At 43.2% G+C, this 13755-nt stretch overlaps 2 protein-coding genes across 2 annotated transcripts; one reads left to right on the forward strand and one right to left on the reverse strand.

The window, feature by feature from the left end:
• Positions 1 to 803: 803 nt before the first annotated feature.
• Positions 804 to 3581, reverse strand: LOC117729755 (interleukin-1 receptor-associated kinase 3-like). Its single transcript, XM_034531106.1, has 5 exons — positions 3431 to 3581; positions 2417 to 2479; positions 2099 to 2286; positions 1528 to 1832; positions 804 to 1074 (listed from the first exon to the last, which is right to left on the reverse strand). Exons 1-5 carry the CDS (start codon positions 3431 to 3433, stop codon positions 959 to 961), a joined length of 675 nt encoding a protein of 224 aa, XP_034386997.1. The 5' UTR covers positions 3434 to 3581; the 3' UTR covers positions 804 to 958.
• A 727-nt stretch (positions 3582 to 4308) lies between these two features.
• Positions 4309 to 13445, forward strand: LOC117729146 (ankyrin repeat and MYND domain-containing protein 1-like). Its single transcript, XM_034529903.1, is given in 21 exon segments — positions 4309 to 4710; positions 4795 to 4825; positions 4828 to 4934; positions 6441 to 6635; positions 7000 to 7044; positions 7131 to 7366; positions 7542 to 7758; positions 7933 to 8094; positions 8209 to 8282; positions 8487 to 9057; positions 9148 to 9332; positions 9426 to 9597; positions 9721 to 9861; positions 9973 to 10074; positions 10464 to 10574; positions 10659 to 10781; positions 11203 to 11304; positions 11622 to 11787; positions 11902 to 11974; positions 12129 to 12283; positions 12546 to 13445. Coding segments are annotated over 21 exon segments (3369 nt in total). The 5' UTR covers positions 4309 to 4512; the 3' UTR covers positions 12749 to 13445.
• The last annotated feature ends 310 nt before the right edge of the window (positions 13446 to 13755 follow it).

Raw genomic sequence — 13755 nt, forward strand, 5'->3', positions numbered from 1 at the left:
TTTGAACCACTTCATAGGATGGAGCCAGCGGAACCGCTGCCAGATCAACTAGAGCTGGTGGTGGACTTCCTCCAGGAACCAATGAACATCCAGTGAATGCTTTGAGATTGTCAAATATTATAAGTACCTGGGTGTTCACAACAATAAACTGGACTGGTCTGACCACACACATGCACTCTATAAAAAGGGACGCAGCAGACTCTTTCTGCTGAGGAGACTGAGGTCTTCAAAAGTGCAGGGAGCACTTCTTTGACTCTGTGGTAACATCAGCCATCTTCTATGGAGTGGTCTGCTGAAGCAGCAGCATCTCAACAGCTGACAGGAAGAGACTGAACAAACTGGTAAAGAAGGCCAGCAGTGTGCTGGGGTATCGCTGGATACGGTGGAGGTGGTGGGAGAGGATGATGGCTAAGCTATCATCCTCTTGTAACCACAAGTCCTTCCTTCCTGCTGCTGTCAGGCTGCACAACCAGCTGAGCTCCCAGTAGACCAAAAGACACTTCAATCACTTTCAACATTTCAACCTGTGTAAACATCATAAACGTTGTGGGTTATTGGGTGCTAACTGTCAAACTCAGGCATTTCTTCACCTTTTCTTCTCCCACCAACTGGCTTCATCACCGACGACATAGCGCGAGCGCGTGGGACCGACCTCATTTTACTACCGACCCACGAGCCTTCTGAGCCCAAACCAACCGTCAGATATCTTCCTCGGAGATGAACAAAACAACATTTTCAAGCATTTTTTGTTCACAATCATAATCTTTTTTTTTTTCTTTCAGGAAAAAGCGATATTCAGCATCTTTCGAAAAAGTTCTGTGTTTATTTTGTTATTAAATATTGAACTCCATAAAAATGTTTTATCGATATGAGCTTTGATCCCCGTAGCTTTATGAAACAATATAATCCTGGACACACAATGAGCCGTTGTCAGCACTGGTAACAGAAGGCCTGCTCTCTACTGCAGGCTGATCTCAGAGATGAGTTCCTGCGTGTGAATCAGCCCTCTGTCGTAAAGACTCAGTCTGCTCCTCAGTCTCTGCTTGGCTGCATTTTCCACCACCAAGGATTCAGCTGAAACACATGAAACACATGACGGGATGACTTTTAGTGGGCTAAAAAAAGAAGATATAGGGGATTGTTTTCATCGATGTTGCTAAAGCTGGTGAAGCAACATTTGTACTTACTGAATATGCATATCCTTTACATTGCATTTGATTTGTGTATTTTTGGTTTACCGAGGGCAAAATACTTGATACACGACATCTATAATGTCTACAGTTTAATTTGTATTCTCTCTCTATACAAATAAATATAAACAACACTCAAATTCTCTATAACTTTAGAGATAGTTCTAGCCTTGTACTACGTTTTTTACTATAATTATATTCCTAGCTAATACCTCTCAATATTGCCTTAACCTGACTGGCTGTACACGTTTTATTTATCTGTAAGCCCCCCCCCCCCCCCCCCCCCCCCCCCCCCCAACACACACACACGCACACACGCTGAACCTGGAACACTCACTCTGAGGGCCGACTGTGCGCTCGCTGGTGAAGCCGTTGGCTCTGCAGTCCTCGCAGGCCAGACTGCCGGTCTCAGCAGGGCAGCTGCACTGCACGGGACAGCTGCTGTACAGGTCCACCGCCCCCCCGACGTCACTCAGATAGGTCACCTCCGACTGGCTGCATTCACGGGGACCCTTGTCCGTCAGAGAAGCGGGGGGGCTGCACTGCTCATCGAGCTCCACAGGGATGGAGGGCGTTGGGCTCGGCTCGGCATCAGAAGGGTCTCTGTCCTCCAGGCTGCGGGGTTGGTCGGCGAGGGGGCAGCTAGGTGGAGGAAGCAGCTTGCTTAGTGCTGGAAGAACCTGAAGACAGTTGAGATTTTTTATATTTATCTCATCCATGGCACCTAAATATGACGGCGTATTGCATAATTGCATACATGCCTAAAATAAACCTCATAGAACCCCTTAAACAAAAATGACTCCAGCAGCATGAAAGAAAACCACCGGCGATAAAACTCTGCATGTGGACCTTTGAGCTGAGGATATTCTGCGGTGCCTAAAGGATAAGAATGAAGTGGTATTGCTCACGTTCTCCATGCTCGGTTTGCTGCGGAGGCGGCTAGCTGCACAGTCCAAGGCCAGGCGCAGAAGGTCGGCTTCATTGCAGACCCACCCGGCTTCATTGCAGACTCACCAGGGCTGTTTGCCTCATCCAAGAACTGCATACAGGAGTCCACGCCGCCGCTGTCCTCCACCTCAGTTACAAGCAGGTCTCTCTGACAGAGCAGACAGACAGTTGACACTTACTCTGATCATATATGACCTCACAATGGATTATGTAGCCTCGAGATAAAGGCACCGTTCACCTTCATAAAAAAACAGAACCCGGCTTCATTGCAGACTCACCAGGGCTGTTTGTTTCGGTACCTCCTCTCTGACCTTCCGTCCCGTTAATGTTTCAATTATAACCTGGGAGCAAGCAAAATGTAATCAATGGCAATACATCATGTTTCCATGTTACTGTCCTTCATGACAGTAACATTTACTTTGTATTTCTCCTAAATAATATTGCTAATACGTAAATGTCTGTAGACTGTAGATAAGAAGTGGACGTGATGTCACTCTTTGGTTTGTGGACTGCAGTTTTGAAGCCTTGAGTTCGGCCATCTTGTTTTTTTGCAACCAGTGAGCGTAAGTGACCACCCTACCTCACTTCTATACAACCAGAGGAGTCACCCCCTGGTGGCCAGTAGAGAAAATGGAGCTTTAACACATGAAGCATAGACTTCTATAAAACCAGAGGAGTCGCCCCCTGGTGGTCAGGAGAGAGAATGCAGCTTTAACACATGAAGCATAGACTTCTATACAACCAGAGGAGTCGCCCCCTGATGGTCAGTAGAGAGAATGCAGCTTTAACACATGAAGCACAGACTTATATACAACCAGAGGAGTTGCCCCCTGGTGGTCAGTAGAGAGAATGCAGCTTTAACACATGAAGCATAGACTTCTATACAACCAGAGTCGCCCCCTAAAGGTCAGTAGAGAGAATGCAGTTGTAAGACACTTAAACATTGCCGTTGCTCGTCAGAACCGGAGGTTGACGCTTTTACTTTTTACTCCACTATGGTTAACAAAATGATAATATAATACTACTAAAGTTGTTCAAACGAGTTACACCTCAAGCTGTTTACATATACTGTATCTGTGATAGTAATCTAGTGGAGTTGTATGTACATAATGATATAACAGGGGACCATTCTGCGTAGTGTGTACTTTTACTTTTTATACTCCAAGTGCATTTTTTCGGATAACCTGAAAAAATGTACCCGTAAAATGTTGAATGTTGTACTTGTAATCGACCCGATGAACACACGGCATGAGGAAAGTTCAGCGAAGCTTTTATGATCTTGTTACAATCACCATTCCGAAGCTGTAAACATCCAGGCTGAAGGACAGCTTGCCGTCTCGGATGTACTCCTCAGAGAGGTATCCCAGTTTGCTGGGCGACCTTGTGTCCAGAGTGACAGTGCAGTTCTGATTGGCTGAATGAGGACGGAGAGGTTAGATTTGTGTCCGACTTGCTCTGACGTCATGCACACGTGGTCAACGATACTCTCACGAGAGCGAGGTGGCGGTCGATTTTAGAGCCAGGCGCTGCAGGAGCTCTCATCGACTGCGGTATTAACCGGTTATAAGTGAGCCTCACACAAACCCAGAACGCTCGGTTACAATAATAATAATAATAATAATAATAATGTATACGGTTATTTATTTAGCATCTGTAAATATATATAGAGAGAAATGACAACTATCTTCACATACATGTATTTATATAAATGTCTAAATAAATATGACATCCAACAACTACAATATGGACAATCTTTTGTCCTTAATTCCAAAAATAACATAGTTAAATAAATAAAAAGATAAGAACATTTGGTCTATAAACTAGTACTAAACTAATTCCACAACAACTGTTTTTGTGACTTCCTGAACAGTGACTTCTTGTGTGTTATTTGAATTATTATTATATTAGTTCAATAACAACAATCTCTTAATTCGTGTATTTTTGATATGTTTCTAAAATCTGTAATGTAAAAAAGTGTGTTAGTTGGGAAAAAACTCTTTAATTAGTAAATTGAGGAGCATAGAATAAAAAGGTAAACAAACAGTCCTTAAATAGTCCATTTGTTGCTTTAACTGGTGGGCAGGGGATGGTTTAAGATTTGTAATGGAGACCAAAAATAGTATTACTGAGACTAGAAGGCAGTTTGTTTTTAACTTTTTTACGCTTTCGTCTTTCGTTTGCGCATGCGTGAGAGCTCCCTCCCTCAAAGGATTCTACTGTTGACGTGACAACAGGTGCTTACACAAAAGTCCAAATTGAAATGCGACTTTCTGACGGCTAAAGTTTCCTCACAAAGACCTTTCTTAAAACCCGTCACGTTACAGTAACTGTTGTTTCGCTCCGGTGGATTCAGGTGAGCTATCTTCCGGTTCAAATGCTGTCGACCTGCAACGGTGTCGCGGCAGCACCGGCTCGAGGAGGTGCGGAGCGGGGGACAGGGAGACGTAGCGACGGCCACAGAGGAGCCCCAGGGCTCGCTGTTCAGGAGTGGCCGGATGGATCCACATACGAGGGAGGATTTGTGAACGGATACAAACACGGCAAAGGGAGGTACACCTGGAGCAATGGAGAGGTAAAGTGCATGACATTTTTTTCTGTCTCCTGTCGGATTTTCCTGAAGCCACTGCTTTATGTCCCTGTCTGCTCCTTTGTGTAGTTCTATGAGGGCTCTTTCTACAAAGACTACAGGCTGGACTCTACTGCTGGCCCACAGGACACACGTTCACTGGCAAGTTCTATCTCAACAGAAAGGAAGGATATGGACAACAACTGTTGCCTGACGGAGCCACCTTTCAGGTTAAATGGATAAAACGAGGATTTTTTTCAATTCAGTTTATTTTGTATAGCCCAATATCACAAATTACAAATTTGCCTCAGAGGGCTTTACAATCTGTACACATACAACATTCCTGTCCCAGGGCCTCACATCAGATCAGGAAAAACTCCCCAAAAATAACCTTTCACATGGAAAAAAGGGAAGAAACCTTCAGGAGAGCAACAGACAAGGATCCCTCTCCCCGGATGGACTGATGCAATAGATGTCATGTGTACAGAATGAACAGCATTACAGAGTTACATAAACACATTACATGAATATGACAATGTATGAATGGACTTCCAATCCATGAAACAGCAGAAGGTAGAGAGGAGGGGGGGCGGGGCGATCAGCAGGGCCAATGCGGGAGGCCGGCTCACGGCATCAGACACCGCAAGGTTTTACAATCTGTGCACATACGACATCCCTGTCCCAGGACCTCACATAGAATCAGGAAAAACTCCCCAAAAATAACCTTTGACAGGGAAAAAAGGGAAGAAACCTTCAGGAGAGCAACAGAGGAGGATCCCTCTCCCCGGATGGACAGAAGCAATAGATGTCATGTGTACAGAATGAACAGCATTTACAAAGTTACATAAACACATTACATGAATATGACAATGTATGAATGGAACTCCAATCCATGAAACAGAAGGAGGTAGAGAGGAGGCGCATCAGCAGGGCCAACACGGGAGGCCGGCTCACCAGGCATCAGACACCTCCAGGTCCAATGGACCCTATAAGATGTGAAGTCACAACGACTCCGGGGAGGAAGCAGAGTTAATAAGGTGCAATGGAGAGATGTAAATTCATCCATAAGGAGAGAGAGAAGATGAGATAGGTGCTCAGTGTATCCTAAAACATCCCCCAGCAGCCTATAAGCCTATAGCAGCATATCTAGGGAGCATATCTAGGGGCTCGACCAGGGCAAACCTGATTCAGCCCTAACTATAAGCACTCTTAAACAGGAAAGTATTAAGTCTATTCTTAAATGAGGTGACTGTGTCTGCCTCCCGGACTGAAAGTGGAAACTGGTTCCATAAAAGAGGAGCTTGATAACTGAAGGCTCTGGCTCCCATCCTAACTTTTTGGATATGATGGTGCATCACCAATCAAGGCTTTGTAGGTGAGGAGAAGAATTTTAAATGTGATTCTTGATTTTACAGGGAGCCAGTCCAGAGCAGCTAATAGTTTTTCTCTTTTCTTAGTTTTTGTGAGTACACGAGCTGCAGCATTCTGGATCAACTGGAGGGACTTAAGAGACTTATTAGAGCAGCCTGGTAATAAGGAGTTGCAGTAATCTAGTCTGGAAGTAACAAACGCATGAACCAGCTTTTCTGCATCTTTTTGAGACAAGATGTGCCTGATTTTTGAAATGTTACGTAGATGAAAAAATGCAGTCCTTATATGGCATTTGGATAGTTTCCTTTTTGTTTTTAGTTTTTCAAATATCAGTAAATGGCAATCAACATCTCCCCTCTTCTCAGGGTTTGTACCACACTGACCAGAGGTTCGGGCCAGGTGTGGTTGGTCATCCAGATGGGCGTGAGGATGTGGGTCTGTGGCATGGAGAGCGCCTGCTAAGGCTCTGTACCTCTCTAGAAGAGGGCTTTAGCCTGAAGAACTTTCCTGAATATGCTGCCTACATGGACCCAGCTGTCATCATAATGTCCATGACTCAGGTACTTTGACCACTTTCTCACTCACAGATGAATATGTATGCAAGCCTAAAACCTCTTCATTTTCATACATATATTTTGTTTAAAACAATGTTGAGACCCCAGCTTCAACAATGTTTGACCCAGCAAAGAAAATGTAAAACTTCTCTCCTGATTGGATTGCCCCAAACCAACTGTACCAGACATATCATCATTGTACATGTTGATTATGTATCTAATTTATTTCCAAGCCCACCATGCTGGATAAGCAAAACAGGAAGTAAAACCTAAATCATGGAGACTTTCTTCATGCAAAATGTACACGTTCATGTATGAATTTGCTGAAGATTTTTAATTGACCTCTCTGCTCCTCTCCTCTTCTTAGCAGCCTCTCACTAGTGTTCTTCAGCCAGAAGCCAGAGCATACTCTGAGGTAAAGTGCAGCTATAATGAACATCTATGGATATGTGTGTTGAGACTTTACCCAAAACAGATCGATTAATTCCCCATCCTCCTCAGGTGGATACGGACAGAGATCTGCTGTCAGATGATTTTATCCTCCCCCCCGGTATGGAGAGTTACTCAACAGATGGTGATCACTTGCCGCTGCCCCCTGGCCGAAGGAAAGAGCTTGATCAGCACTTCGATGGCGAGCTGTGGGAGCCAGATGCTTATTCATATCAAGGCTATAAGCGAGACCCACTCGCCGCCCTGCCCTTACAGTCCTACATGCTGGCTCACATGCACAAACACAGGTCAGACGTTCATCAAAACAGTATTGTTTGAATATTGTCCCAAAAACACATTTAGTTGTCAAGCAGTAAGGAGTGAAAAAGGCATACTTTACATTATCATCTAAAAGTGTGTACAGTTTTGTAAATAAGATGAAATAATATTTGTGCGCATATAATTTGCGTGTTGGTCTCCTAGACTACAGGCTGGAATTGTGGGCTGGGACGTGGCAGCTGTTCTCGCTCTGAACAGGGACAGTTTTGGGCCTAAAGGGCCTTTGGAAGTCAGTTCAGAGTTGTTGATCCAGCACGCCTGCAGAGGGGAACTGCAGACAGTGTCACAGATCCTCCAGACCGGTTTGGTCCACTCTGATGTCACCGATTCACAGGGACACAGTGCACTGATCGCTGCCACAGTAACACTTACTTCTACTATAGTTTCTTGATTTGTTTTTTCACTCATTTGCTGTTGGATTGTTATCCAATCCAGGTTTTACAATCAAACAAAATAGATAGATAAATAAAGAAATACAAGTTTTTCTTATGTTTTGCCTCTTTGACTGTTTCATTCTCTTTTTTGTACCTGTTAGGTAAACTGCCATAATGATGTTATCCAACTTTTGTTGGATATGGGTGCCGATGTTGACAAGTTGAATTGTGAAGGCATGTCTGCCCTGGTTGTGTGTCATGTCCTCTACTACCCTTTTCAGTCTCTGCACACCACCTTGGCTGAGACACCCTCCACAACTCAAGTAAGATTTTACCGAATGTTTCCTCGTAACTTCTCGATTTGTAGTTCACATGTATGAAACTGTGTTTTGTACAGACAAATTCAATTAAACCACTTGCACTGTAATTTGTCACTGGGTTTCAGGTCCCCATCTGCATGTGGGATCAGTCCCCAGATCAGCCAAGTGGACTTCACCACAGACACACCCAGGTTAAAGAACGCACCTCACCGATACACAACCCTAAGTAACTACACTAACCAGAGTCACATCTGATGAGTAGGAATTGAGAAAAGCGAAGTCACTGATAATGGTCTTGAAAATGTCATATTCATAGTCACTCCCTAGAACAGTTATGTCTCTAAAACAAGCAGATGTATTCGTTTAAGTTTCCTATTTATTTTGGTATTTTTCAGGACAGCAGAAAAACAAACGGAGCACATCTCACATCACAGCAGTAAAGTGTTTAATGACAGTGAGCTCATCGCTGAGCGTTGGGCTGGCAACAATGAACCTGAGACCCCTGCAGATGCCAGAGACCCACAGGAGGAGGAGGAGGAAAACGAGAACGTGAGAGAAGAGGAGGAAAGAGGCTACAAGGAGACAGCAAGGGAGGGAAAGGTAGGAGAGAAAGAAGAGGGGAGCAGAGCGGTGAATGAGAATGAGAGCAAAGGGGAGGAAAGTGAGATAGAGAGCAGATGTGATCAAACATGGGAAAATGTAGAAAGTCAGGTGAAAGAGATGGAAATAGAATTTAATATGGGAGAGGAAGTTGTGTCTGGTGGTAGAAGAGACACAGGGTCACGAAAAGAGAATATCGAGGTGAGGGAGGAGGCAGAGGAGAGAGTGCGGAATAATCATGAGGAGGATGTAAAGGAGAAAGGAGAGAGAGGTGTGGAGCGCCTCATTCAGGTGTTGGATGGTCACATTGCACTGGGTGGCGTACAGTGGAAGAAATGTTGTGCTGACGCAGCAGGACGAGTTCAGGTATAAGGCACAGAGATCCCATACTATCATTAGTTTGTAGTTTGAAAAAGGGTTTTCAACTCACTGTTTTCTACTCAACTCTGTCTGCAGCGGGGCAAAGACAAAGAACTGACCCCAAAATCGACCTTTGAGTCTGCCTGCTCCGTCAGCAGCTATAACATCCAGGTCACAGAAGAACTGATGCAGCACTCGGCAGAGGCGCTGAGTCGCACAGGATTCCCTCAGCGCTCAGAAACACAGGAGACCGTACGCAAAATGGCTGCCATGAAAATCGAGTAAGTTCTGTTTCCCTCCGTACTCTCTTTTCTAGTGCCGTTTGTTCTGTCCTGACTAGCCTGATTTTGTTTGTGATGTGACTGTCTGAGCAGACACCGTGTCCATTGGACCACCTTGAAACTATTGCTGGAACGAGGAGCTGACCCCAACGCATCCAGGGTCCCCATGCCTGTACTCTTTTTAGCCATTATGGCGGCTGACACTGAGGCCGTCAGGAGGCTGCTACTGTGTGGAGCTCGCACTGACATTCCCCTTCCTCCTGAGGTTTTAACTTATCGTTTTAACTTATCGACTTAACTTATCATTTGTTTAGCCACAGAGAAAACAAATGAGCATCCATTCAGATGCAGAGCACAATTCCCCCTCATCCTCTCATCCTTTTTGCAGAGAAAAGGCCTTCATCCCCTGCATGTAGCTGCAGCACTGCCAGGTCCAGCGGGTCCCAGGATCACAGAGTTATTGCTCCACGCTGTCACCGACCCAGACGCACAAGCATGCGACCAGAATGACATCTGTGAACGAGATACGGTCCGCGTGTTTCTCTCCTTTAAGCCTGAAACCTTAGTAGTCATATTTAAGGTGAGGGTGGAACTGGGAAGAAAAGGGTTTCAGAAAGTCTTAGATCTTTTATTCTTACAGTTCGTCATGAAGGCCCAGGAATCGGTCAGCACCAGTAAGAACCCACAGCTCAAAGGAGGCCGGACCGCGCTGCACATGGCCTGCCAGAGAGACAGTGACTATGAGCACACGCTCACACCTATATGCACCATCACTGATGAAACATGATACTATTGACTCTGTAAATCTGTAGCATGTTGCAGACATGATAACCAATCATGTTGAGTATATTTACCCAGTCCCTGAGAAGGTCAAATAATACATGTTCCAGACACAAATTCATAGTTTTTTTGAGTATATTATATTATATTATATTATTTGAATGGCATGACTTACAATGTTTAGTGAACAATGCAAAGTAATAATCTGGTTAAGCATGAGTTTTAATAGCTTTAACAATGACAGGATATCAATTATTGCAAGGCAGAAAATCCCATAATTCATGAGGTTTGCTCACAATAATAATAATAATATTATGTACCATTTTAAATAACTCATGTCTATTTTTTATGAAGAATGCCAGCAAGGTGGTAGCCCTCCTGCTCTCCCACAGAGCCAGCACAGACCTCCTGTGGAGTGGGCACTCACCTCTGTCCCTGGCTATAGCAAGTGGCAACAACCTGGTAGACCACACACAAACACAGACTCACACATACAAGCCGACCAAACCTCACTTTGTCCTGAACCTGCTCCTTTTCCCTTCCCAGGCAGTGGAGGAGCTGTTGAACGGAGGCGCAGATCCCAACATCCCCCTGGGCCGCGGGGTGGGCAGCGCCCTCTGTGCCCTTGCCAACATCAACCACCACTTAGGTGGTAACAGAGCTAAGCTGGTACACACATACACACATATACACAGACACATATATGTAGATGGGAATGTTTCACAGATAGGCAAACTGTGGAGAGAAGCATGCAGTCAATTGATTTAGAACAACAGGCATTTATACATTTCCTAAATAAAGCTGCATAATAAATTGACTATGTTGACAATGTTTTTTTTCCTCATGTTCACTTGTTTTTGTCTCCATAAAGGTGTGCAAAGATGATTTTTCACTCAGAATGTGAAACTGCACATTACACATTTCTGATTTATTTAACTTAGTTTGACTTAAAAAAACATGACTTGAAATGATTTGTATCCATCAATATTGTCAAAATAGTTAAAGCAGAAGTTTATTAAGTTATCTCTGTATTGAGTCATTTGAAAGTATAGGGTTGAATCGTGTGTATTTGTGGTTGTCTTTGATTTAGTTGGACACGTTAGCTAAGGCTGGTGCTGACATCTTGATGCCGGTTATGGTGGGGGATGTTGTGGGAACTGCAGTCGACTATGCACACTACTCCTTTAACCAGGTACCTGTAGAAACACTGGATGCACTTATGCAGTCAATCATACTTTTGGAAACATTAAACTGTGTCAGGGAGTTGTTGATTCAACTTTTGGTTCTTTTTGCAGCCATTGTTAGTGGAGGAGTTGTTCTGGGCGGTATTATTTTGACATGCGTTTTTAATATTTTGTCCCTGTAGACACAGAAGGAGTTGAATCATTTTAAACTCAAATTATATGGTACATACTTGCATTCGTACAAGAAAGCTTTGTGTACTTTGCTTTGATTGCTTATTTTTCTTATTTCTGAACACCTGTCTGTGTGTTATATGTTACTCTATAGGACACGCATATTGCCAAAACTCCCTTCCACGTTCTGAACATGCGAGAGAGGGAAACATACACAGCACGGCGCGAGCTGCTGAGCTTGATGGGAGATCTGCTGAGACAGATTGCTGGCCAGAGAGAAAAAGAACATTTATTGAGAGAGCAACGCCTTACGTTGAATAGTTAGTAGCTATAGTATGTTTGTTGTTTTTTAAGGCAAAAATGTATTTGAAGCGTATGTATGTGTGCTGTATTTAAGTAGCGGACCAGTAACACAGAGAGGTGTGTGTACACAGGGGCAGATGCCATTTCTTCAAACATGCTCCTTCCCAGCTGTGAAAGTCTGTCACCCATAACAGAAAAGCAGAGGTACATATACACACGCATTCATGTTCTTTTTGTCCCTTTTTATTGTTGTACTTTATCTAATTTGTAAGATTGTTTTATCTGAAATTCCAGAAGCAAAACAAGGAAACACAAATCTAACAGGAGCCTGTTTCCAACTGTGTCAATCTTTTCTCAGGAAACCAGTGATTAAGTTCTGCTATCAATGCGGTCGCTCGGTGTCCGTGAAGCTGACTGCATGTAGCCGCTGCCGCAAGGTCTTCTACTGTTCAAAGACCTGCCAACTGAAAGCTTGGGATGAAAGACACAAGGGAGACTGTATCCGGGTGACAGGTGGGAATCAGTCTCTCCATCCAACAGTTAGAACCCAACAAACCCGACAACACCAGCCCCCAAACCCTACCGAAGCTCAAGCCTGAAATATCACTAAATAAGCTTTTAATGAAATGACAATGTGTAACTTTTGTCATAGTGTTTTGAATATGTGATGTATGTAAGCTAAAGTGGTGATGATGTACAATATCTGGGAAATACTCATTTGGTTGTATCTTTTGGATGAACAACGCATGTAAACACTTTGTCTCTCTTCATCTAGCATCCGCTGATGGACTCCAGAAGAGTGTTGCGTTTCAATCAACAAGAGGCCCCGGGCCCTTGACTGTCAGGTGGAAATCCCAAACAGACCACAGGCCCTTGAGTGTCAAGTTGAAATCCCACAGACCTCTCAAGCCCATGGGCGTGGCAGAGGAGGTCTTGGAGAGCCAAGTCAACCTGAACGAAAACTACAGCTGCAACTGATCGATACAAACATTTATTTCACATACTTAATTACAGCGGAAGTACAACTCTCACAACCTAACAGTACATCATTTCTTTATCTGATTCTTTAAGTCGTAAATGTATATATTTGGCTGAATGGTAATGACAATATTTTGTGCCATAATCATTTCTCTTTGGTATATTTATACCTTTGAGTTCTCAATCTGTTGTAGTATTACAATATAGCGTAACAATTGATGTCCCTATTTGTGCTAAAGCCACAAAAACATTGAATGTCTGGGTATACATATTTATGAAATTAATCATCTGCTGGTAATTAAATTGTGTGTTTGTGTGCTGATACAACAATATGCAAGTAACATTTTACTTTCTTAGCTGGTCAAGGTAGAGTGAGTTTTAACTCGTTATACCTCAGTCTGATATTTAAATGAAACCGTCTGAGCATTTTAGAGGGGAAATGGTAATAATAAATGTATTGTGCTTTAAAGGGTTATCTTAGTTTTTGTTTTACTAAAATCTGAATCAGAAAAGTAACTAATAAGTACAACTGTCAAATACATATAGTGGAGTAAAAGGTACAATAGTGTCCTCTGTAATAAAGTAAAAAATAGTATACAATGTTATTACTTGGAATGTACTTGGAATATTCCTCTAATCTATCCTGTACTTTGTACACCAATGTCAATACAGTTCTTGGATATCTGTAAAATGTATTAAATGCACAAATCAAACAGTTTGAACGTCATATTATCATGAAGACTTGTGGAAATGAAGGTGTGTATATCTTGATTACCGTAAATTACCTAAAGCTTCACATCAGGGGAGGTTGCTGCAGGATCCTGCGCCTTGCATCACACCGCGATGAGTCAACAGGGCGGAGAGCAGCTGTCACTGAACTCCGAGGATTAAACATGTCTTTTGGAACGCTCGATTAAAGGCAATCTGTTATTATTTTAGTAGTCAAGCACCGAAACTGGAATATATATATATATATATATATATATATATTTCTTTTTTAAACAAGC

Source organism: Cyclopterus lumpus, chromosome 4 (genome assembly GCF_009769545.1).
Source record: "Cyclopterus lumpus isolate fCycLum1 chromosome 4, fCycLum1.pri, whole genome shotgun sequence".
Classification (NCBI taxonomy): Eukaryota; Metazoa; Chordata; class Actinopteri; order Perciformes; family Cyclopteridae; genus Cyclopterus; species Cyclopterus lumpus.